Genomic DNA, 24,838 nt, shown 5'->3' with positions numbered 1-24,838 from the left:
TTCAAACTGTTAATTATGGGGGTTTGTGTAAATGAAACTTTACCAGTGACCCATTTAATTTTGTGGTAATTACTGACAAAATAAGACAAGGATGAATCACAATGCAGTAGATTTATCTTGGAGGAGACTGTTGCGCTGAGTGAGGCAGTTAAGCCGAGGAGTAAGACAAAATCTGCCGGGGGGTGGGGGGTGTTGCAGAAATATAAAAAGTACATAAAAAACACACTGTGAAGTCATTCGGATGAAAACGGCAGAAAAGGCGACTCAGGTGGCCTCCTAGAAAAGCCCATCCGCATTTTAGAGGCGCCGGCATTCTCTCCTCAAACTCCCAGGCTCCGGCGCCGTCGGTCAGCTGTGCGGATCCGCGGACTTGAGCACGACTTTGGCGGGTCCTGCGAGGCGGGGGGCTCTTCCAGCCCGGCCTCGGCTCTGGGCCGCACGCGCCCCCGGGAGGACAGGCGGGACGGCGCAGTGGCCACCGCGGGCCACCGGGGCAGGCGGGCGCGGAGGGGAGGGGCGCCGACGCCCCCCGCCCCCCCCCGGCCCAGCTCGCTCTCCGCACGCGCGTCTGGCGGCCGTCGCCTTCCCGGCTTCCTCGCAGGGCTTCCAGGGACCCGTCGAGGCCGGGGACGCGGGGCCGGCGGCCTCTGGTCAAGCTCCGCCTGCGGCCCCGGCTTGGCCCAGGCCCACCCCGCCAGGCCGCGGGGCACTAGGCCGGGTCCTCACCCGAGCCGCTCGCTCGCCAGGCTGTTAATCGGTGTGGACACGAGAATGCGGGCAGCGGGCCGTGCCCCCCGGCGTCGGCGGCCCTGGGCCGGGGACGCTGGGCCCTCCCGGCTGGCGGCCCGCGCGGGCGAGGGGTGGGAGCCCGGGCAGAGCCCGTCGCGGCTTTAAAGGCCGCCCAGCACCAGTGCGCGCCGGAGCTGCGCTCGGCCCGGCTCTCCGCCTCACTGGTCTGGGGGCTGAGTGGGGGCCCCCTCGAGGGGACGCCAGCGTCCAAGCGTACGGGGCAGGTGGCCGAGATTCTGGGGGGAAGGTTTCCCACAGAAGGGCCGGGCGGGCCGAGCGGCAGGAGGAGCCCGCGCTCGCGGGCGGCGAGGCCCAGGAGGCCTGGCACCCCGCGGCCGCCCAGCTTCGCGCCCGGCCCGCCGCCCTCCCTCCCGAGCGCCCGCAGCTCCGCCCGGGCCGAGGGCGCGAGGCTCCCCTCGGGTCCCAGTGTTTCCCTCCCCTTGTCTTCTCTCTCTCATTCATAAACCTGGTGGCTACACACGCAGCTTGAATATTGACGTCTCTCCCCCAACAGCTCTGCCGTTAACCCAATTACAGAATTCATCAAGAACTGTGTTGAATTATCTCTTTCCATACAGTATCAGCATTAGCCTAATTAAAAGCTATAATGTCTGATATAATGATTAAATCGTTAGCTCTGCTGTAGGGAAGCAATATTTTGTTTTCCCTTCAATTAGAAGCTGATTGAGGTTTTCAGAGCAGGTCAGCTGTGAAATTTGAATTATATGTGTGAGTACTGCTCACAGGGTGAGCCCCTACTCGAAAGCTCCCAGAGATTCTCCAAATGCTTTCACCCGGAGAGCTAGGAGGCACAAAGCAGCACACACGCACGCACACACACACGGGTGCTTGCTCTTCAGTGTGAATTTACGGGCCCCCACACTGACGGCTGGGAAGAAAGCCGCGCTCGCTTTCGAGGGGAAGGGCTTTACTCGCCCTCTCCTGCAGACGCGGCAGGCGCAGCCCTCCACACCCGGGCGCTCCCAGCGGAAGGAGCGGACGGCGGACCTGCGCGCCCAGGGCCGCGGCACGGGTCCCCTGCTCTGTTGCTCCCCCTAAATGGCACAGATGCCCTACGAGCGGTTCTTTTTCTTCTCCTTCTTCTTTCCCCTCTTCCATGACTAGTTTTTTCCCCTTTAAAAGAAAGAAAAAAATCCACAAAGAAACTTTTGTGCTACTTTGGCTCGGTTGGCTTTGTTTGGGAACAACGGGCCAAGTTAGCAGGGTCAGGGCGCGGAGGGGGCCCGAGGGCGCCCGGGGATCCGGGACAGACAAGCGCCCCCCAGCCTTCCCCCGCGCACCCCGGCTCGAAAAGCCCCGAAGGCGCGCGCCGAGCCCTGGAGCGGCGCGCAGGCTGCCGGAGCCGGGAACCGGGCGCGGCGGCGGAGAGCGGGGGCCGGAGGCCGGCAGCTCCGCGAGGCGGCGAGGGCGGCGGCGGCCAGCAGACGGCGATCGCGGCTCGCGCTCCCGCGGCTCCGGGCAGGGGGGAAACGCGGCCTCCGCCGCCGCCCTCCCGGCGCTGTCCCCCTCCAGCGGCGCCCGCCGGCGCCGCCGTCCCTCCCGCCTCTCCTCGGCCTGCGCCTCCTGTCGGCAGAGACGACCTCGAGGGCCTGAGCGGCCTCCGGGTCTTCCCTCTTCTCCTCGCCCGCGCTCGCTCGCTCTGCCGCATTCTCCTCCTCCCCGCTCGCTCTCCTTCCCCGATCACTTTTTTCTCTCCCCAAATCCGGCCTTGAATCCCTCCCTCAGGATTTGCCTCTCTGGACTCTGGTCTGAGCCCTTTGGGGCGACACCAGACCTGCAAGGCTGCGCCCCGGGCGGTGCACGGAGGCGTCTACGCAGGGCCTCGGTTGTCCACGCGTCCCGGAAGCCGCGGGAGCTCAGCTGTGGGCGGGCAGCGGCCGGCGGTCTGCGCGCATCCCCCGGGCGGGTGTGCCCAGGACGGGCCGGCTGCGCCAAGGCCGCCTCAGACAGGCGTTTTTAGGCTTCGCGGCTCCCCTACGGTGACCTTTCACCAACCCCCCAACTCCTGACCTGCCCATCTCTCCACTTGCTTGGAGCTTTAGACTGGCGCTGGTACGGAAAGTCACCTCTAGGTGCCTGAAAGGTAGCTCTCCTTTAAAGAGTGCTAGGGGCAATCTACAGGGGATTCTGTGCACAGTGACCCTCTCTGCTCCCGGGATTTCTCCTAAGCACAACCACAGGGAGGGGGGAAAAGCCAGAGCCAAAAGTTTTAGTTACTCCACAAAAACAGTTTACGCTAATGGTGTTAGAAGTCCAGAGATCTATTTATTTGAGAGTCAAGGGCTTTTGTATAATTGCCTAAATACATCACACACATATATATGCATATATTCGGTATGTTTATACACCTATGTACACACATGCATCTATCCTGCCTGAACACATGTATGTTTATGTATGCATATATTCATGTGTATGTACTCAGCATGTATACACACACATATATACACGTATGCACATATATTCTGTGTGTACACACATATGCATACATAAGCATATGTGTGTGTATCATTTCCTCTGAGGAGGCTTGGATGTGAATTTCCTTTCAGATCATGCCCACAAGTTAAATAAAAGAACGGGAAGTATCTTTACTTATCCATATTTCCGAGTTGATCTTCATTTTGGCATTTTGAGCGGAGAGATACGATGAAGTCTCTGAGAAGCCAAAGAGCCAATGTGGTCAATCAACAGCAAAGGAATCCCTCAGTCAGGGCCTGGGCCCTGACATCACGGGGAAATAGTGTAGTCTGTCTTCAAACCCCTCAGTGCCCAACCTTGGAGAAGCCCTCAGTGTGAAGGAGGCCCCTGCCAACCTGGTGGGGCATGGGAGGGAGTAACAAAACTGGGGAGAGGAGGTGTTCTTCAAACTGGTTTTTGGACCGTTTCCTCTCCTTTTAAAGAGCCACTGGGGAGAGGGGTCAGAAGGAGCAAGCAATTGAGGCTCCCAAAAGCCATTACGGCAGGAGGTGATACAACGCTCCTCAGCCTCCATGCCAGGATGGAAGGCACGGAGAGGTCTGGCACTCACCGCCCTGCCACTGCCTAATTGGCACAGGCGACTGCTGCCAATCATCTATCGCTTGGCAACAAGTTACACCTGCGGCTCTGGTTTAATGCTTCTGCACGTGGGCACCCAGAGAGTGTGCACCCGCCTGGGCCCAGGGAACATCTCGTCACTAAAAAGGGCTTATGGAGAGCGCCCTGAACGCTAAGCACTAGCATGATCTCACACAAGGCTAAACCATTTACCTCCTATTTAGAGGCTCTGGAAAACAAGGGTAACATCGTATTTGGAAACAATTTTCAGGACTATGGTAGAAAGAAACCAGACCGTTTCAAAGTCGGCTATCCAAGTTCCCCAAAGCATAAAGCATTCCTGCAATGCTAACTGGAGTGCAGGGTGTTTATAAAATAAATTGCTCCATTGATATGGAAAATAATGTGCCAAGCCTGACTCACACAAAGCATTTTCAGGGGGTCTTAGGCTATTTAGTTTAAAATCTAAATTGAAAAGCAGAGGAAAAGAAATCTTTCAATTGCTAAGTGGATAATATAGTTTATAATTTGTAAACCATTTCCTTTATTTCAGTCTTGCTGACTTTCCATAACACACTGGATTTCACTGCACACCCATCGCCTCCTAAATTATCAAAAGAAAAACGGGGCTGTAGCATCCTTAAACAATATTCTTGTTCTTTTTTTGTTTACTCACAATGTAACTGATATTTGGAGGTAGCGCATACAACAAATCAAAAGGTTTAACAAACTGGATTGATGAAATGAGAAGGTAGTTGAAAACCAAGTTTATAACCTAGATCTTTAGTGAAAAATTAAATACAAAATGACGTTTCCTTTCTAATATAATTATGTATTATTTGATGAGTTCACTATGAAACGCTGAATGGCCTGAAACGGAAGCAGTTCAATCTGCAGGGACCAATTTGCTGTTGCACTGCATACCGTAGCAACCTTGAAATAGTAACAAAAAGGCTACAGTAACAATCATAGTAATTGAGAAGAGGGAAAGGAGGATCCCTGCACCATGGACAAGCAATAGGGTCAGGATATTCACAACCTCAGAATTTTTTTTTAAATGGGGGGGTGGGGGGTAAGGTGTCACGTAGTCACTACCCAGCATACTTAAACATCCGTATTAGCACGCTCAGGGCCACCCTCATCCTTACACGTTTACTTCCACTACGGGACGGTCAGTCACGCCGCTTTGCTTAGGCTCGGCTTTACCCACCCGCAGTCCCCTAAGCACCTCCCTCTGCGGTCTACACGGGCGCCCGCGTGGAGTACGCATGAGGGATGCTGGGGCTCAACGGACTCTTTGCAGGAAGTCTTTGGGCCACTTGCTCATCGTTCGGACGGAAACAGTAGCGTGAGGGCGATGGTGGGGGCTTTGAGATTGGGTTTGGAAATCTCTTGTGCGTCCCCAACTGGAAGACACTTTAAAGTTTAGGAATTATAACCGCAGGTGGGGCCTTCCTCCTCCCAAGAACCAGGCCTTTCGTTCGCATAATGTAGGAAAACGGCACTTGCTGCTTAGTCGTGAGGCCCCATTTTCCCCGTTCGGTGTCCAGTGGGCCCTACTCCTTTCACACAGTTTTCACAGTTCTTGGGCAAACAAATGCTGGAAGATTCGCTCCAGAAGAGCGTGGGATCCATCATTCTTTTGCGATTTAAACAAACTTTTTCAACTGTTGTTGAGTTGCTACTAAATTCCAGATAGATCTTCTTTCCGAGCTCCCTAGCAATTTCTTTTTAGGAGGAAAAAGCTAAATTGAGAAGAGTACGAGCCTATAACCCCCAAGCTCATTAGAAGACCCTCAAAAAAAAAAAAAAAAAAGTTCAGGGCTGATGCTAAAAGCAGCAATGGAGCCAAGTCGGACAAAACGCCCCCCCCCCCCGGGGGGGGGTTCTTAGGGCCTGGATGGGAAGGCCTTCCTACGAGAGGGGGCACTGGAGAACTTCTCACACGCGGCGGCGGAGCAGGTATCCCTGGGAGGGTCTCATAGAAGAACCCGTGGGGGGCTTTCGAGTTGCGGGTCTCAGACGCCCCCCACTACCTCCGGCTCCGGAGGGCGCGCCTGTCCCTCCCAGGCCTCGGGGCCTGCGGGGGGTGAGGTTCTCGCCACGGTCCCAACTTTCCCCTCCCCAGCAAGCGCAGAGTTGGCCGGCGGGGGTGCAGAGAAGCTGGGTCTTCGCTGCACTCGTTTAAACAAGGCTCCAGGCTGTATCCCCACCCCACCCCCCCGCCCCTCCTACCGCTCTTCCTCCCGCCCCGAACGATTCTTTTCTTCGTCTCCGCTTTTAAACCCAACCTTAATCGTTCGGAGCGCGCGGGCGGGAGAGGCGAGGAGGGCGAGCTCGGGGTTTGCCGCCGCCGCGCGCGCTCAGGAAGCAGCGTGGCTGTGCCCCCTCCCAGGCCTCCTTCCCCCTCCTTCCTGCCCCTGCTCCCCCTCCTTCCTCCCCTCCTCCCGCCCCGCCGCCCGCGCCCCGAGCATCTACTCCCTCCCCACGTCAGTCGCCAGCGCGCCATGCAAATCACCGCCGCCGCCGGCTCCCATTGGCCGCGGTGCGCTCATTTAATGGCAGCCCGGGCCCGGCGTATGGCTGCTGGGCCCCGCGCGCCGCCGGCCCCGCGTGCGCCTCCGCTCCGAGCGCACGGCCTCGGGCAGGCAGTGGGCAGCCAGTCCCGGGCTCGGCGGCCCCGCTCGCAGGCCCTCTCCGCGCGCCTGCGCTCCCAGCGCTGCCCCCTGCCCCCCTCCCCAACGGCCCCCCTCCGCGCCCCCCTCGGCGCCTCGCTCCCCCCGGGCACCTGGGACCGGCACATGCCCAGCGCACGCGGCGCGCCGCGCTGCTAGAAGTTGCAGCCCCGGAGTTGGAGGCCGCCGAGGACCCAGTGCAGGAGGAAGGCGGCAGCGCGCGGCGGCGGCCGGCGAAGAGGAGGCAGAGAGCCCCCGGCCAGGCCCCGCGCACCGCTCGCGTCCCGACAAGTGGAGCTGCAACTTGGCCACCACTGCACCTGTTTGCACCGCTCCGCCGAGGCGACAGGGCTGCGGCGGCGGCGGCGGCGGCGACCCCGGCCATCGCCCTCTCCGGCAAGTGGTTTGAGCACGAGGAGAAACTTTGCACCTGTGAGCCGGACCTGCGCTGAGTGCGTGTGTTTTCGCCTCTTGTTCTGTCGTCGTTGCTTCCGCCTGCCCCGTCCTTCTCTCCGGTAGGACTTCAACCCCCTCCCCACGTCTCGCCCTGTTCCACTGAGCCCCTCTCCATCCTCCACCCCCGGCCGTCTATGCTCCCGGCCCTCCCCGCGCGGTGCCGGTGAACCCGCGGGCCGCCCCGATGTACAGCATGATGATGGAGACCGACCTGCACTCGCCTGGCGGCGCCCAGGCCCCCACGAACCTGTCGGGCCCGGCCGGGGCGGGCGGCGGCGGCGGGGGCGGCGGGGGCGGCGGGGGCGGCGGCGGCGGCGGGGTCGCCAAGGCCAACCAGGACCGGGTCAAGCGGCCCATGAACGCCTTCATGGTGTGGTCCCGCGGGCAGCGGCGCAAGATGGCCCAGGAGAACCCCAAGATGCACAACTCGGAGATCAGCAAGCGCCTGGGCGCCGAGTGGAAGGTCATGTCCGAGGCCGAGAAGCGGCCGTTCATCGACGAGGCCAAGCGGCTGCGCGCGCTGCACATGAAGGAGCACCCGGATTACAAGTACCGGCCGCGCCGCAAGACCAAGACGCTGCTCAAGAAGGACAAGTACTCGCTGGCCGGCGGGCTGCTGGCGGCCGGCGCGGGCGGCGGCGGCGCGGCCGTGGCCATGGGCGTGGGCGTGGGTGTGGGCGCGGCGGCCGTGGGCCAGCGCCTCGAGAGCCCCGGCGGCGCGGCGGGCGGCGGCTACGCGCACGTCAACGGCTGGGCCAACGGCGCCTACCCCGGCTCGGTGGCGGCGGCGGCGGCGGCCGCGGCCATGATGCAGGAGGCGCAGCTGGCCTACGGGCAGCACCCGGGCGCGGGGGGCGCGCACCCGCACGCGCACCCGGCGCACCCGCACCCGCACCACCCGCACGCGCACCCGCACAACCCGCAGCCCATGCACCGCTACGACATGGGCGCGCTGCAGTACAGCCCCATCTCCAACTCGCAGGGCTACATGAGCGCCTCGCCCTCGGGCTACGGCGGCCTCCCCTACGGCGCCGCGGCCGCCGCCGCCGCCGCCGCGGGCGGCGCGCACCAGAACTCGGCCGTGGCGGCGGCGGCGGCGGCGGCGGCCGCGTCGTCGGGCGCCCTGGGCGCGCTGGGCTCGCTCGTCAAGTCCGAGCCGAGCGGCAGCCCTCCCGCCCCGGCGCACTCGCGGGCGCCGTGCCCCGGGGACCTGCGCGAGATGATCAGCATGTACTTGCCCGCCGGCGAGAGCGGCGACCCCGCGGCAGCCGCGGCGGCGGCGGCGCAGAGCCGGCTGCACTCGCTGCCGCAGCACTACCAGGGCGCGGGCGCGGGCGTCAACGGCACGGTGCCCCTGACGCACATTTAGGGACGCGGGGACACTGCGGCCCGCGCCCACGACGCGCGAGGAGGAGCGCGCGGCCCGCCCGGGCGGCCTGGCTTTTGTACAGACGTTTCCACGTTCTTGTAAAGAGGAAAACACTGGCGACCGATGCGGGTGACCCGCGCCCCCACCTCCCCTTTCCGGGAGCTCCTGGGGACCGCCAGGCGCGCACACAGCCTGCGGTCTACACTGACTTCGGTGTTTTCTGGAGACTTTTTGTACAGTATTTATCATTCACGGAGGAGGCAGAAGGCGTTTTCTTTGCTCGAGGGGACAAAGACCAAACCAAGTGAGAGGCGACTCCAACTTTTCTAGCCCGGCCGGCGCGCCCACTCGCACCCTGCATCGCTTCCTGACGCCTTCGGTTACCCTAGACCCGGTGCCGGGGAGCTGTTCTCATTTGTTATCGATGTAGTAAGGCAGATCAAACACTTACGAGTTTTTTGTAGTTGTTACCGCTTTTTTGGGTTGGTTTGTTAATTTATACAAAGAGATCTCCCCACTCCTTTCAAATGGCAGCGTTATATTCTGGGTTTTGTAAAACTTTCTGTATCTGAGCATTTCCATTTTTTTGTTTTGTTTTGTATTATTTCTTGTAAATGCATTGTGAAATTTTTATTTTAGGCGTTGCGGTGTGGGGAGGGGGATTCAGATTATGTACATAATTTCCTAAAAAAGCCTTTCTTCTAAAAATGAAAAAAGACCTCTCCTTAAAAAAAAAAAAAAATGCATCGAGTTTTGAGTCAATAAATTTAAGAGAGAGAAAAAAAAGCCCAGTTTTCCCCCACAATGTGGAACTTGCTGATTTTATATGCATGTTTTGTGAGCTCAAAATACAATTAGTAAATCTGACGAAGGAGAAAGAAATTATCAGCATAAACTGAAAGTGAGGGATCCTCAGGGGGGAGGGTACGATCTTCACGGAGCTTCTTTCAGTGGAAGGGAAGAAAGTTTAAATCGATAGATTATTTTGTAGCGTTTACAGTGTTAATATGGATCAAGAAATAATTACCAGGATAAAAAAAAAAAAAAAAACCCACCCCTCATTTTATAGTCTGGCCCTTTGGTGTGTTGTTTCTAACTGCGGGCGGACACTGGCGGGCTCTGCGTCCTCCAGCGGGCCTGGGATCTTCCCCAGTTTGGTCTGGAGGAGGAAGACCCCAATGGCGGGACCAAGCTACGGGTGGATGACAAAGACCACCGCGGGGTTACTGATGCCCCCAATTCCCCTGCAATTAGCAAGATTGCAAATGGAATTTATCTGAATTTGACTCAAGGAAACACTCTTTGGACCAAAATGTACTGCAACCGAGCCCACTCCGTCCCTCCTCAGCCCCTCCCTCTGGCTTATTTCTCCTTGGGAAAGGGCAGAATGATCTTGAATTCTCTCTCTCCGCCCCTACCCCACACACACTCACTGGACCACCCCCCCATCCCCGGCGTGAACTGGGATACACAAAATGTGATGTTTATTATTCCTCATGAGATCGGAGGGTGTTTGATGCTTTAAATTTTTTAATTATATTTTTTCTAGGTGTTTATGGGTACATTGCAGTTTTTTTTCTGGAATTTAAAGTTTTCTGTAAAACTTTGTCTTCAAGTAATCTGACAGCATTAAATATTGCATTTAAAAGTTACACTGTAGCAAATACATTTTGAAATTAGTCACAGCATAGAGATGAAATTATATTTTTGGGAAAAAAAAAAAGCCTTTAGGCCACATCAAAACATGTTGATTTCATCAGCCTTAGGCCTCCCCTTCATTTTCTTTTCTTGTCCTGGAATGAGCATAGACTATCTATCCAAAAATGGGCCTATGCTAGCAGGTTAATGAGAACCACATTCAGCCTGCATTGGAGAATAGCTTTAAGTAAAATGTTAACCTGGCAATTGACATGTGTAATTTTTTGGAGTCATTTTGGTAATTTTGCTTAAACCATGCATTTTTTAAAGTGACTGCAAAAATCTCAAGAATGATGTCCACTGCTTCTTTCTAACAAGATAATAAAGTCCCCTCTTTTTTCTTCCTTTTTTTTTTTTTTAAAGCTTTAGAAATCTGAAGTTATTTGGATCTATATGGATTGCTGAGTGGATCAGCATCATGAGATAGTCAGGGAATAAATGAATGAATGCCACACACAGTCTCCTCTGGGAGATGCTCTGGGAAATTCTGTAATGCTCTGTTAATTCACCACACCCAGCTTAAGGAGCAGGCCACATTGACTCTGAGATGTGCAACTAGATAGACTCTCTGGGTTCTTTTGCTAACTCCTAATCTCAGCGTCCACCTGCATTTACTAAGGTGGCAGACAGATGTGTGGCCATGCTCACATATGTGTGCACCCGGCTTTGTATCTGGGCTCAGCTGTTGGCCTCCGAGTCTTAGCTCATCACACTATTGAGTAATGTGGGTCACACTGGAAGTGCTTCAGACTAAAAAGTTTAGCAGTATGCAGGAGTTCCAGGCAGAGCTGGCCCTTGGTTTCTTGGAAGGTGGGTTTATGGTTTGGCATTTTTCCGCATGTGTCCCATACATAGCTGAAATTCAATGCCAGGTGCTGGGAGCCACTTTGTTAAAAACCCAGGAAGACCTTAAAATAGGAATTCCTGCAATGCAGCGTATTTGTTTTGTTGATTGGAACATGGCAAAAAGCAAATATAAATTCGTTAATGACTCTATTTAGAAATAACCGGGATGGGGGAGCAGACCATGGCTAGGATTCATCTCAGGATTGAAGACCCTATCACTCCAGCAGCAGCGTTTCTCCAACTTACATTGGTGGAGAAAATATTCCACTAGGGCCTGCAGACGTCTCACTCAACCGTGAATCCGGTTCTTGTCAAGGTGCTGCTCATCATATTCACGAACTGAAATAGTAGATGATGATTTCTATATGATGGCTTCACTCACTTCCCAAATCACAGGGTGGCATTTCTATCGCTTATTCCAGTTTTGTTCGAAAACCGTGTGGACAAGACTCGTTTGGGGGCCTTGTACAAAGTTTGCGTAACTTCGTGCCGCGGCGACTGCGAGAATCGCTCATAAACCGGCCACTGGCCGCGGCCCCGCTGTCCAAGCTGTGGGTAGCACGGTTTGCTGGAGGGGGTTTACTCTTGTTCCTCACCACCACCACCCCCTTTTTTTTTAAACTAACGGGCCCTTTTTGTTGTTAAGACTGTAATACCAACCCCCCACGCCCGGCCAAAGAAACCCACTAGTAGCTAGATGAAATGAATTAATTTTAAAACCAGTCGCGGGTACGGCGCGCGCCTCATCTGCAGATGGGTGTCGGGTAGCGTGACTGATAGGTCTATTAAAATCATGCATGTGGGAGAAGAATAACACGCATATTCACGCATTTCATTTTCCCGACAAAGACTGGGCCATGCAGAGATCTGTCTCCAGAAAATTCCGGTTAATTCGAGAAACCGTCCCGGGCCCCGGAAGACGCGCTCCGGGGCGGCCAGGCTCTTGCACCCACCGCCCGCGGCGCCCGCTCCGCTCGCCCGCCCTCTCCCTGGTCCCCCTCACCCCCCTCCCCGCTTCCGCAGCCTGGCCCGCGGGGCAGAGGCTCCAGAAACGTCGGCGGCAGAATGTAATAATAGGTTTGATTCCTTGGAAACTTCAAGTGAAAAGCAGACTTGGCCTTGGCGCAGCTCCTTTTCCAGCACGACTATTCGGCGGGATTGAAAGGCCGGGCCAGAAGGGGAGGGGAGAGGGGCGCAGGCCCCCCGGGCGAGCAGCCGAGGGAGGTGGGTCTGGTCCCCGCCCCCGGGCCTGCAGGGTCTGGGCAGCGCGGGGGCCGGGCGAGGGACACAGGGACCCTTGGCCCTCACCCCCGCCTCGGCCCAGGCGCGCCCCCCCTCCAGCCCCCAGGCCCCCAGCCCGAGGGCGAGGCCCGGCGGGGGGCGCGGAGCCCTCATCCCCGCCCCTCCTCCGCCCCCCGCCCGGCCCTTCCTCTCCAGCTGCGCGCCCCCGGGAACCCAGCGGCGTGGGCAGCAGCGCCCAGTGCGCGCGGTGCGCGGCCCGGGTCCCCTCCGGGCGGGGGCGGCCGGCCTCCCGGCCTCGCCTGCCGCCCTTCCCCCGCCCTGCTCCCCTGAAGCGGGAGTCGTGGCGGCTTCCTGGCCTTTGCGCGCGGCTCACGTCCTCCCCTCTCCACCCTTCGCACCCCTTCCCGTCCCGCTAGCCACTCTGCTCCTCCGTTTCCTCCTCGCCTCCCTCTTCCTTTACCTCCGTCCCCTCCCGCCTCCGGCACAGTCCCTTCCTTTCTCTGTGCGCCCGGCCTCCCTTTGTCCTCCGCGCGTCCTTCTCCGCCCCGCGCCCCGGCCCCTCGTCGCCGCGGCTGCAGCCCCGGACGCTGCCTTCGAGTCAGGTTGGGGTCGGCCGGCACCCCGACACGGCCCGTCCCCGCCCCCCGCCCCCCCCCCCCCCCGCTCGGCCTCGTCCCCACTGGCTTACACGGGAGGGGCGGGAACCCGGGCTCGGACTCGGAGCCCGCGGCCGGGGCGACCCCCGCCCGGTGCAGCCGGGGCTCGCGGGCCGGCGGTGTCAGCCGCGGGGGATTAAGGTGACTGATGCGAGGGAAGAGGCAGAGTGTTTTTGTGTTTAAAGAGAGCGGGATTAGTAGAGAGAAAGTCCTGACCCGGGGTCAGCTGCAAGTCAAACCCTTTTACAATCAGCTAGCGGAACAAGCACGTCTCCCGGCCCGGCCGCAACACGTGGGAGGAAGGAGGCGATGGAGGGGCCGCACCCCGGCTGCCCGGTGGGAGGCGGGAGCGGGGAGATGGGAGGCCCGCACCCCCGGACTGCGGGGTGGAGGGCAGGGGAGAGCAGGGGGCAGGTGAGGGACCGGCACCCCGGGCTGCCGAGGGCAGGGCGGGGGCGGGGGCCGAGAGGAGGCGTTCGCACTCCCGCCCGAGCCCGCGCTGGAGGGGGTCGGCGCGGAGGGGGTGCGGGGTGGGGGGCGCGAAGGACCGCGCGGGTTTGGAGCTTTGCAAGGCGGGATGAGCTGTCCATCAGAACTCCTTCTCCGGAATGCCTGCGTCTCCCATTTCCTGGGCCGTCCGCAGGCTGCTCCTCCGAAGGGGAGCCCGGGGAGAACGTTTGGTGGGCTCCCTGCTGCAGAGGCTCCGTCCTATTAATGCAGTTCTCATAAGAAACCAAAACCGAAAGAGCAGGTCCTGGGATGCGGTGCTTCGCCGGGCCCTGTCCAGGCTCTGCCCGCAGTCGTCGCCTCCCTTAGGCCCCAGCAAACCCCGACCTGCGGGTAGCAGCACTGGGGGGTGGGGGCGAAATGTGCTCTGGGCCCCACCGCCCATCAGGGTGGAAGAGTGAGGCACCCGTTTGGGTGATGAACCAGGCCGACTTCTTCAGGGAGTGAAACCCCGGGCGGCGGGGGGGGGGGGGGGGGGCGCCGATCTGAAAAGTAATAAAAACTGGAGTTTGGGGGGAAGGATGAGAGGGGTCGGGGAGGAGAAAACAAGTAGATAAATCTTTGTCTTCCCTAGTAGTCAGGCCCAGAATTTATGCTTAAATCACACCAAGAGTTTTAACAAATATGAAAAACAGAGAAAATACCCCAAACAAGTGATTGGTGCAAGACAGAAAAAGGTCATCTATTTAGGTAATGAAAAACAAACAGACAGGATTGCCACATTTTACTCTAGGTTGGCTATTCATCTTTAAACATGAAAACATCAACACCAGTTGAGAGAGGGAACGCGGTTTAAAGACACCACAAAACCGTGAGGGAGCGGCGCGCTCAGCCTTTCCTGGGTCAGGCTGGTGCGCCGAGGTGGCCCACGGGCTCCGGGTTCAAAAGCAAGTGACACATTGCTACCCGGTAACCTGCTAAATGTAACCGAGGGGGAAATTTTGTCTGTGGCGGAAACGCTGGACACTGAGTAATTCCGAATATGCCCCGCAGCTCCCAAGGATTTAATTGCGGGCAGCCACTTTGGAACAACCATGTGGGTACATTGAAGATGTTGTTTGTGAAGAACAGCAGGTCATCACATGCAAAGTCTCGAAATAGTCAGCCAGTCAAATCAGTGGAAAAAATCAGCTTTTGTTAGATTTTGCAGTTTCAGGAATTAGGCATTCACTGCAGAGCTGCAGTTTTGAGAAATTGCAATGTCAGGCATGTTCCCAATGGGGAAATATTGTGAGTGTGGAGGAATGCAAGATTGGGTTTGACAATGGGGAAACTGACAAGAGTTATCACCCAGACATTGTTTTCTCTCTGAGCACCCCGGAAATGCTAACTAGAGATGATATCTAGAGGCAGAAATAGCACTCTCTGTTCGTCCTACGCACTTGAAAGACACGAAAACAAGAGTCTTAGACATCTAGAGGACTGACCCAGGATTTCCTACGATGAATACCAGGATATAGGGCAAAGTACCGTGCCGGTGTGTAAAACCTGCGAGCACAGTAACAGCCGCCTCAGGATCAGCATGAAGACATTCAAAGCAGAGGCCAACTTATCTTTTTATTTCTAAGCAACAGAATAGGAGGGAATCCAGGTGAGCGAGTTTTAACCTGGGAAAAGATTTAGAACCCTCATGCTTTTAAGTAATCCAAACTATAGGGGGAAATTTCAGGACACAGAAAAGCCCAAACTCCACCAGTAAATTTACCGTGAATATCCACTTAGATGGATAAACAGGAGCTTCGTTCTTTGTGCTAAAAATTGAATTGAAGAGCGAAGTTTATTCTTGTAAAAATTGGCTATTTGCATTTTCACCCTACAGAGAAATGACACACATGTGCCCAAAGAAAAGGAAGAATGGAGGAGAAAAGTTAGTCCCTGTGGTATTTATTGTATTTCTGTTCTCTGTTGAACCTGGGGAAGAATACGAGACTTGGACTGAGAGAGAACTGCCCTTGAATCATGGCTTGGCACATCCAGCTCTCTGCCGTTGGTCAAAGGTCCTCCCTCTGAGTCCATTTCCTCTATGCAAAAAGAAATGATAAAACCAACATCATAAGAATATGGTCAGAATTAATGACCTAGGGTGTATGCTGTGTCTAGAAAAGACTCTCAATAAACGGTCATTTGACGTATAAGCCTGTGTCAGCTCAGGCGTGGGTACAGTGGGAGAATTGTGGCATTGATGCCAAATTTGGCCTGAGTGGGAATGGTGTTACTTATATGCACCAATGTGCCCCAATGCACCAACACGCTCTTTAGAGTTACGTGACAAGCATCATATTCATCCATTCATCTGTTCAACAAAGATCGATTACGGCACATTCCATGTCCAGGTTCTTATAAGAGCACATGTAGGTGTGTGGCCAGACGCTGGGGCTCGCTGCCCAGCAGGTGAGACTGTTTGTCACACCAGCGAGTATGCTCTCAAGGGCTACAAATGAGGGACAGAGACATCTGCTAGATGCGACCTGATCATTTGTGCCCCGTTTGGGGGCATCAGGGAAGGCTTCTCAGAGGAAGTGGGAGCTGGACATCCTGGTGCAGCTTCAACATCCCCTGGGGCCACGAGGCGCCCATGCCGCATGTCTTTATGCACCAGTGAAGACTGCAACATAGATTTGAGCAGAGCATGTACGGTGACTGCTTTGTTTTCCAACCAGTGGCTGCTGCAGATTGGCTCAGAGCTGTCAGGGATGGAGATTTTGAGGTTCGCTGGGGCCGTGGCCTCTCGTCCTCAGGGTGGAAGGGACACCAGAAGAACCTGCTTCCCATCCAGCCTCGCAGACCAGGGCCCCTGACAGGCCGAGTCTGAATCAGTCAAGAGTCTGCACAATCGCAGGCGTGCGGAGGACACAGTGAGGTCGTGCGGGGTCCTGGGAAACCTGTGCCGGAGATGGGCCGAAAATGCGTATGCTAAATAGCTGCTGAAACTATGTCTCCATCACTTAAATCTGAGTAGCAATTTATTATTTATAAAGTGCTCTCACTTAATTGTTCAATTTAGAGGACTTTTGAAAAAATTAAATTAGTGGGAGAAGAAAAAAAATTTAAGCTGGATTATTAGAATCTCATAAATAGAAAGTCTGACTGATTTATTGCTTTTATTTTCCGTTCCCCGATGAAGTGCTCTGGTGGCCTGTGGGTGCGTGTGGCCGCTCCTGAGCCACAGTCGGGGTGAAGTGTCAGGAGCAGACGCCCCGCACACGCCTATTGCTTCGCAGAATGGAAGATAAAAGGGGTAAACAGAGTCATATGTTGTTTACCAAGTTCTAAGCTTACCAAGCCTATGGGCATTCACGTGCACTGGGTCTGTGTAGCCCTTGTGAATGCCACGTGGGCCCCAACACGCGTGGCAGGTAGTGAATGGCACGTATGAAATGTAAGGAAGGGCACATAATGGTGCACACGGGATGGAGTAAGTCGGTTTACCTGGAGGAATGGTAATTGTTAAAAAGTACGGGGTCATTAGTTTCTCCATATGGTCATCTGTAAAATGGGACTAGTTTGTTATAAAAAACAACAACAACAACACCTCGATACGTTAAGTACTTTACATGTCTTTGAGAGGAAGAGGTCCTGCAAATGAGGGGGCTGCCCTGTGCACAGAATAAACCCGAACGCACAGGCAGCGGGGCATCCGCAAAGCCCACGGCTCTGCGTCGCAGAGGTCCCGCTTCCGGCCAATCACATGGAGTTCTAGATACAAATCTAGATGAAGATGTGGCCGTGGAAGAAATCACGACCCATTTGAATAGCATGTGAGAAAATAAATGTTAAATATAATATAATTAGAGAAAATGCTCTATAAAAAGAATCAAAACTATGTTAGTAATAGAAGAATCCCAGTATGGCTTTTAGGTAATTTCAGGACACAAGGCACCGTTCAGGAAGTCTGATAATCTATGCATTTTAAGTATAGCTTTCTGGAGAAAATGGCATTGCCTTTGTTGACTAAATCATTCATAATTTTAATGATGAGGATGTCCGTCCAGATCATCAGGCCCCTGTGAGTAATGGGGAGGGCAGAGTTTCCTAAACTGACTCGTTTTGAATATTCTCACGTGGGATGAACACCCACCTGCTCCTCCTGGCCCCCGCCTGTCCCTCGGATCCTGCCCTCCACATCCAGAACCGGACGCACTCTGTCACCACATGGCTTACACAGACAAGGGAGAACCCCGTTCTCAGAAAGAGAGCAGGCATGCTCGGGAACAGAACTGGTGGTACTCGGGGCAATGCAATGAAACAGAGAGGCAAAAAAGAGCCAGTGGAGTAAACACCTAGGGTGGCTCTGAAAGCAGGCTTGCCCCTGGTCAAAGCCATCAGACTGAGCCTCTGCTTAGGAAGTCGGTGGGAATCCTTTTAGCAAGTCCTTAGCCCATCTGGGCTTATGTGCCAGTGTTTGGTCACCAATCACCCTCTCCCAGATGCACAGATTTAAATTCGGTTATGGTAATCTGAGTAACATACTAATGTAAAAAACTTTCTGGCTCATTTAAAAAAAAAATTGTTTTAGTCTTTCAAAGTGAGAAGACTCCTAGAAAGGTATTCTCAGTTTTAAACTATGACATTTGGATAACCAACTAAATTATACATTTACTAAGGGAAGTTATATAAAAGTATTGAATAATTAAACCATATTTTATTCTCAAAAACAAATATATCACCTGTAGTAACTATTCGTAGAAAACTAAAATTGAAATTAAAGTCACAGCTCAAATTTAATCATATAATTGCATTAAAAATAGATCATTTAAAATCAATCCATTATATACAAGTTCAATATAAATTTGAACAAGGTAAATTTTAACCGAATTCGAAACAGTTATGGTTATGTTAAATTAGGCTTGAAAAGGGGTGCCTGGGTGGCTCAGTCGTTAAGCGTCTGCCTTCGGCTCAGGTCATGATCCCAGGGTCATGGGATCGAGCCCCGCATCGGGCTCCCTGCTCAGCGGGAAGCCTGCTTCTCCCTCTCCCACTCCTCCTGCTTGTGTTCCCTCTCTCGCTGTCTCTCTATCTGTCAGATAAATAAATAAAATCTTTAAAAAAAAAAAATTAGCCTTGAAAAAACCAGAACACTGACGATAACATTTTGAGGTGAAGTCTCCACATTAGGGGTTTATATAAACTTAACAACCGACACGGGCCAGCCCACCATGCTTCCTCAGCTGAGGCCCCTCGCAGCCTCCTCCTGGCGGAGACTTTCCCAGGTTAGAATCCATGCCGAGGGAGAGGTATGCCCCCGGCAGAGACCGCGGGTAAAGGATCGCACCCAACTTCACCAAGCCTCCTGGGGAACAGAAACTGTGTCCGGCTTGATTCCCCCCCGCAAACATCAGCAGAGTTCCCAGGCACCTTGTGGGGGGACAGCAGCTGCTTACTGAATGCAGTCCCTGGATGCACGGGGCGGACGTGGGGCTGTGGGCTGCTGGGATGGAGCTGGCCACCCAGGAGCCAGACAGAGCCAGACCAGCCCCCTGCGCTCCCAGCTGAGGGTCCAGCATCCGCAGGGGATGGTACCAAGGAGAGGAGGCCCCCCAGGGGCTCAGCACAGTGCCCGCACATCCCAGGACACGGGGAGCAGGAGTGCTTTTGTGGCCCTTGTTTCTGTGGTTCCTCAGGAGACACAGAAAGCCAAGTCCAGTCTGGGGAGCAGGACACGCCCTCCTGTGGCATGGCACTGAGACGGCAGAGGTCCCCTCGTGTCACATAAAGGTGGACGGAGCGGCCGCTGAGGCCAGGGACCTTCTTTTCAGCTCTGAATTCCTCAAGACCTATGACACGACCTGGCAGGTAGTGGGGTGCAAGGAACGTCTGTTAGTCGGGGGAGTGTTGCGGTGGTCGCACTGTGTTGTGCGGTATTGTGCTGTGTGGTATTATGTTCTGTTGTAGCACGCTGTGCCGTTTCATACTCTATTAAAGTAGCGTGTCCCCGCAGGACCATTAGGGTAGAGTCACATCTGGCGTGCAGGGATGGTTCCGGCACCTGCCGGAAAGGAGGCAGGCAGGGAGAAAAGGCAGCTTCCTCTGAGCCTGGAAACCAGAAGTTTCCAGTGGGGCTCACCTCTCCCTGCTCCAGTCGCAGACCTAGCAAGGAATCGAGGAGGAGCTCACGGGGATGGATCTTCAGGTAGTGACCTTGACGGGGAAGCAGGCTGGCCGCCGTCAGCCCCGGCCAGCACCATCTCCAGATGCTTACTCGTTACTCTTCTTCATAAACCTCCGCGTGGCAGGATGAGTCTCGCCGCATCACTCGCTCCTATGTTTGAAGACTACAAGACTGCAACCGTATTTCTTGGAGTCAGAGCGGTGGGTGTCAGGACTGTGCAAGGGAAGCACGTGACACGGGCTACGGCCAAATGACCCACCCCAACCTTGTCCCTACTCCTGTGCTTCCCCTAACCGTGAGCTGAGGCAGCCCGGGGGCCCCACAGCTCAGGCTGTTTGAATTTGGAGGGAGCACCGCAACGCCGGACGTTTGATCAGATGCCGCGTGAGCTCCACGTCAAGGTCACCCACCATCTGAACATTCACTGACAGCTAAATCCCTCTGCTGACAGCACGTCTTTGTGAAACGGGGTTTTCGTCAGTTGCTGTGTCAAAAGTAATTCCCTGGGAAAATCGGAGCAGACCCAGAAATGAGGGGTTAGGGTCCAACCTGGTTCCCAGGCTGGAGAGGCGTGCACACAGAACAGGAATCAGGAATTGTCACTGGTTGGGGAATGAAGTGAAAGTATATATTTTTTCATTCAATTTATGTAATTTTAAAAAAATTGTTGCTAAGTTATTAGGACGTAAATATTTATTATCTTGTTTAGACTTCACTACTTAGCTAACAGAACTCTTAGATACTTCTAGCCTGGGGCATTATCCGTAATTACTGGAATACTAAGAGGGTGGTAAAAATGCATACAATTCAATTTGGTATGAATTTGTAACTTATGGATTGATATAAAATTATCTATTTTTTCTTATATCGATACGATGGCATCATTTAATTGAACCTGCAGTTTTAACTGAAGCTGCCAGTACTTATTGCAGATGACGTATTCATGTTGGATGATAAAGTATTGGTTTAAATATTTTAAGAAACTTTTAATAATTTCCCTTAGTAAGTGATAATACAGCTTGTTATCCAAATTTCACATTTTTAAAAACTGAGAATACATTTCTAGGAGTCTTCTCAGTTTGAAAGACTAAAACAATTTTTTTTTAAATGAGCCAGAAAGTTTTTTACGTTAGTGTGTTACTCAGATTACCATAACCGAATTTAAATCTGTGCATCTGGGAGAGGGTGATTGGTGACCAAACACTGGCACATAAGCCCAGATGGGCTAAGGACTTGCTAAAAGGATTCCCACCGACTTCCTAAGCAGAGGCTCAGTCTGATGGCTTTGACCAGGGGCAAGCCTGCTTTCAGAGTCCCCTAGGTGTTTACTCCACTGGCTCTTTTTTGCCTCTCTGTTTCATTGCATTGCCTCGAGTACCACCAGTTCTGTTCCCGAGCATGCCTGCTCTCTTTCTGAGAACGGGGTTCTCCCTTGTCTGTGTAAGCCATGTGGTGACAGAGTGCGTCCGGTTCTGGATGTGGAGGGCAGGATCCGAGGGATCCGAGGGCGGGGGCCAGGAGGAGCAGCTGGGTGTTCATCCCACGTGAGAATGAGAGCTGAGCGGTCCATTCACCGTGTGAAGGTGACAGGCAAAGCCTAGAGGGCCAGTATGGCTCATGTCCATAACTCTGAAACCCACACGTTCAACAGCCTCCCTTTCTTGAATAACTGAAGTTATCTTATATGCTCATCCAATACATCCAAGTTGGAGAAAGAGCTTCCTTTGAAAGAGGCAGTTCTCCCCTCCGTATATTAAACTACTTTCCTCAAAAGCTTGTTACCAGTCGAAACTTATGTCACTTCCTATTTTTGTGTTTTGTTGAGTGAGGCTGAGGAGGACCACAGAGGTCGGGGCAGGGGCAGGGCAGGCAGCAGGAAGGCCCTGGGGTCAGCAGTTCGTAGCCCCAGGAGTCTGAGCTCAGAATCAAAGTCTTCAGCTCCGCGGTGCGGCCGGTTCTCACCCAGCTCCGGGGAGTAGAGGAGACGGATTCGAGGCTCACTGTAAAAATACTCTAAATAAGCTCTCGCCCAGGGGAGCCGGGACTCTGTGACAGACACAGAACTGTGTTTGCAGTCGGGGTGACTGAAACGCTTTGGCCGGACGTATTCGCTACAATGACTGGAACACGGGAACCAGTAGAGAACATCCTTCAGGCCAGAAAATACAGGGAAGGTTAAGAGAGTGATCAGGAACGAGGGGTTACCGGGAGCCCAAGTGGGCACAAAGCAGAGGGAGCCAGCTGGGTCACCCTGGAGCCACTGATGCGTCCGAAAGGCAGGGAGGCCCAGGGTTGGAGTCAGGGCATGCTGCTCGGCGGCGGAGGCCGGGCGCAAGGACTGGGAGCCAAAGCCAGGCCGTCTACCCGAGCTTGTATGCGATTCTTGACCCCCGGTGTTGTCTCCCATGTCCGCCAGACCACAGGGCCGCAGAATGAGGGGCTGACAACCCCAGAGATTCATCGCCTCACAGCCTGGAGGCCGGAAGTCTGAGGCGAAGGTGGGGGCAGGCTGCTTCCCTCGGAAGCCGTGAGAGGAAGCTCTCTCTGTCCCCAGCTTCGGGGCGTGTGCTGGAGATCGTCAGCACGCCTTGGCTTGTAGACACGGCTCCCACTCTGCCTGCATCCACATACGGCATCTCCCCATGTGCCTCTGGGTCCAAATTTCCCCTTCTTGTATGGGCGGCAGTCATACTGAATCAGGGCCCACCCTGATGCCCTCATCTTAACTTGATCATCTGCAAAGACCCTATTTCCAAAGAAGGTCTCAGAAGGGGCTCGGGACTGCCACATCTTCTTGGGGAACACCAGTCAAGCCATAACGTTCACTCTTTTGATTAGGACACTAATACATTTTCTTGCCTAGGAAGTGCTTCACATTCTGAGGGCTCTGGTTTTACTAGAAAATTGAAGTTTAGGCCTTAGCGGGCTTTCAAAAATCTGTGTGTAATTATCCCCTAAATCTATTGGTATACGGGACCCTTTTAATACAACTGGTTCGGCCCCTCAAACTGGCTTGGGGTCTACGTTGAATTAATCATCTACGTAACAGCACAGGGTGTTGTAGGACAACAACGGGGCTTATCGCAGGACAACACGGGGCTGCAGGACGACACATTAAGGCAGCACATAATGGGCACATGAACTCATTAAATTTACCCCAAAGGTGCTGCTTCAATCACAGGACAAAGAGAACTGAACAAGTCCTGGGTTCCAGAGTTGCCCTATTTTTCTTAGTTATTTTTAATTGAATTCATCTTGCTGTCAAGTGCATCTTTGTGAGCCACCTTTATCTCTTCGGGAAGAATGCAAGATTAATCACTATTACAGTTCACACACAGAATCTCATTTAATCCTCACTACACCTCCAAATTATAATTTTCCCCCTTTTTATAGATGAAGAAACTGAGAGCTTAAGTAATATCAAAGGGCAGATCCTTAATGAACAGGAAGCTCAGATTAAAATCTACAACAGACAGATTCTAATATGTATAATTAGTGTATTGCTCATGAACACTTTTAACAGACGGTATGTTTAGAGCAATTTTAGGTTCACAGCCACACTGAGTGGAAAGTACAGAATCCCTGTGTACCCTGCCCACTGCACACGCAGCCTCCCCCATTACCAACATCCCCCGCAGAGTGGGACATTTGTCATCATCACCCAGTGTCCACAGTGCACATCAGGATTCGATCTCGGTGTTGTACATTCTATGGGTTTGGACAAACATGGAACACCCTGTGTCCACCATTATAGTACTACACAGAGTGCTTTCATTGCCCTGGGGGTCTCCTGCGCTCGCTCCACCGGATCATCCTGCCTCCAGAGGATTATTCTTAATTTATTTATTTTAGACATTATCTATAAACTATAAAGCTTTCATGTTCTTTTACATTCTTTCCCACTCCCCTCTTCCCCAAAGTAGATACATCATTGTTTTATGTTACATCAATATTCAGTGTTGACCTCAGTCCGAAAATGGAAGTATTGTTCATGGCTGAGCCCAATGGTGAACCATGATTATATTTCCTTTCTTGTGAAACTTTGTTTTTCCCAGAGTTGGTAACGGTCTTGGTTTGTGAACGTTGTTGTTCATTTACTTCGTTTTCTCTTTTCTTATCACAAATTCCTTCCATGCTCGGTATCAGTATCGTAAACATCTTTGATACCATCTTCTGCAAAATCAAACACATCAGGAATTTATGAGTTCACTTTCTCCCTGGAGGATTCCTGCCAGAGCCCTCTGTCCACCTGCTCCCAGCTGGGTGGGCTGCTCTCAAGTGTTGCCACAGAATTATCATTGCCGCAGTCTTCACTCTACCTTTCTTCCATGTGGCTCTCCCCTCTTCAGGATCCCATGTTCTCCCTCCTGCTTGACTTACTCCCTTGTTTTGGTAAGTTATATCTTCTAGTAGGCTGTGCAACACTAGAGGGTAGTTGAGCTAGGTATGGGATTCTAGGTGAAAAATACGTTTCCCTTGAAATTTTGTCCTCTAACTTGCTATGTTGCTTTTCAGTAGTCCATACTACTGTTTCTTACAGTTTACTGAGGGATACTTGATATGCAATGAGCCATACATTTGTAAAGTGTACAATTTGACTCTTTTCAACAAATGTGTGTACTCATGAAACCATCACCACAATCAAGATAATGAACATATCCGTCACCCTCAAAAGTTTCCTTAGCCCCTTTGCAAACCCTCCATCTTTGCCTGCGGGTAACTATGAAAGTGCTTTTTATCACTATGGATTTGGTTGCATTTTCTAGAATTTTATATAAGTGGAATTGTATAGTATATAACCCCCATCTAGCCTCTTTCACTTACATAATTATTTTGGGATTCATCCATGTTACAACATTATCAGTAGGCCGTTCCTATAACTGTTGAGGAACATCCCACTGCCTGGATGTCCTAGGGGTTCTTTAGACACCTAAACAAACTGATGGACTTTTGTATCTGGTTTTTGGCTATCATGAATTTGCGTACAAGTTTTTGTGTGGATGTGTGCTTTCATTTTGTTTGGGTAAATACCTAAGTGTGGGATGGTTGTGTCATAGGTATATGTTTAGATGTTTAAGAAATGACAAAACTGTTTTTCACTACACCAGCAATATGTGAGAGTTCCAGTTACACTTGCTTTTTAATTTTTGCTATACACCTGCGTGTCTGGTAGTTTCCCATTATAGTTTTACTTTTCATTTCCTCATGATGAATCATATTGATCATCTTTTCATGTGCTTATTAGCTATCTGTATAAGTATATATATATATATTTCTAGACAAATGTCTGTTCAAACATGTTGTTAATTTTCATAATTTTTTGTATTATTGAGTTTTGACAGTTCTTAACATATACTGGATATAAGTCAGGTAACTGTTTTGCAAATATTCTCTCAATCTGCAGCTTGCCTTTTCATTTCTTAACAATGTCTTT

General features: G+C 53.1%; 1 protein-coding gene and 1 long non-coding RNA gene across 4 annotated transcripts in view; both read left to right on the top strand.

The window, feature by feature from the left end:
• LOC116631457 overlaps nucleotides 1–24,838 on the top strand; it is a 636,051-nt gene that overhangs the window by 526,052 nt on the left and 85,161 nt on the right. The gene's annotated exons all lie outside the window — the stretch shown is intronic.
• SOX1 (SRY-box transcription factor 1) lies at nucleotides 6,640–8,346 on the top strand. The gene has a single exon (XM_032402599.1). It carries the CDS (start codon nucleotides 7,162–7,164, stop codon nucleotides 8,344–8,346), a length of 1,185 nt encoding a protein of 394 aa, XP_032258490.1. The 5' UTR covers nucleotides 6,640–7,161.

Source organism: Phoca vitulina, unplaced genomic scaffold, assembly GCF_004348235.1.
Source record: "Phoca vitulina isolate PV1807 unplaced genomic scaffold, GSC_HSeal_1.0 scaffold5, whole genome shotgun sequence".
Taxonomy (NCBI): domain Eukaryota; kingdom Metazoa; phylum Chordata; class Mammalia; order Carnivora; family Phocidae; genus Phoca; species Phoca vitulina.
This window is presented reverse-complemented; position numbering and strand designations above follow the sequence as displayed.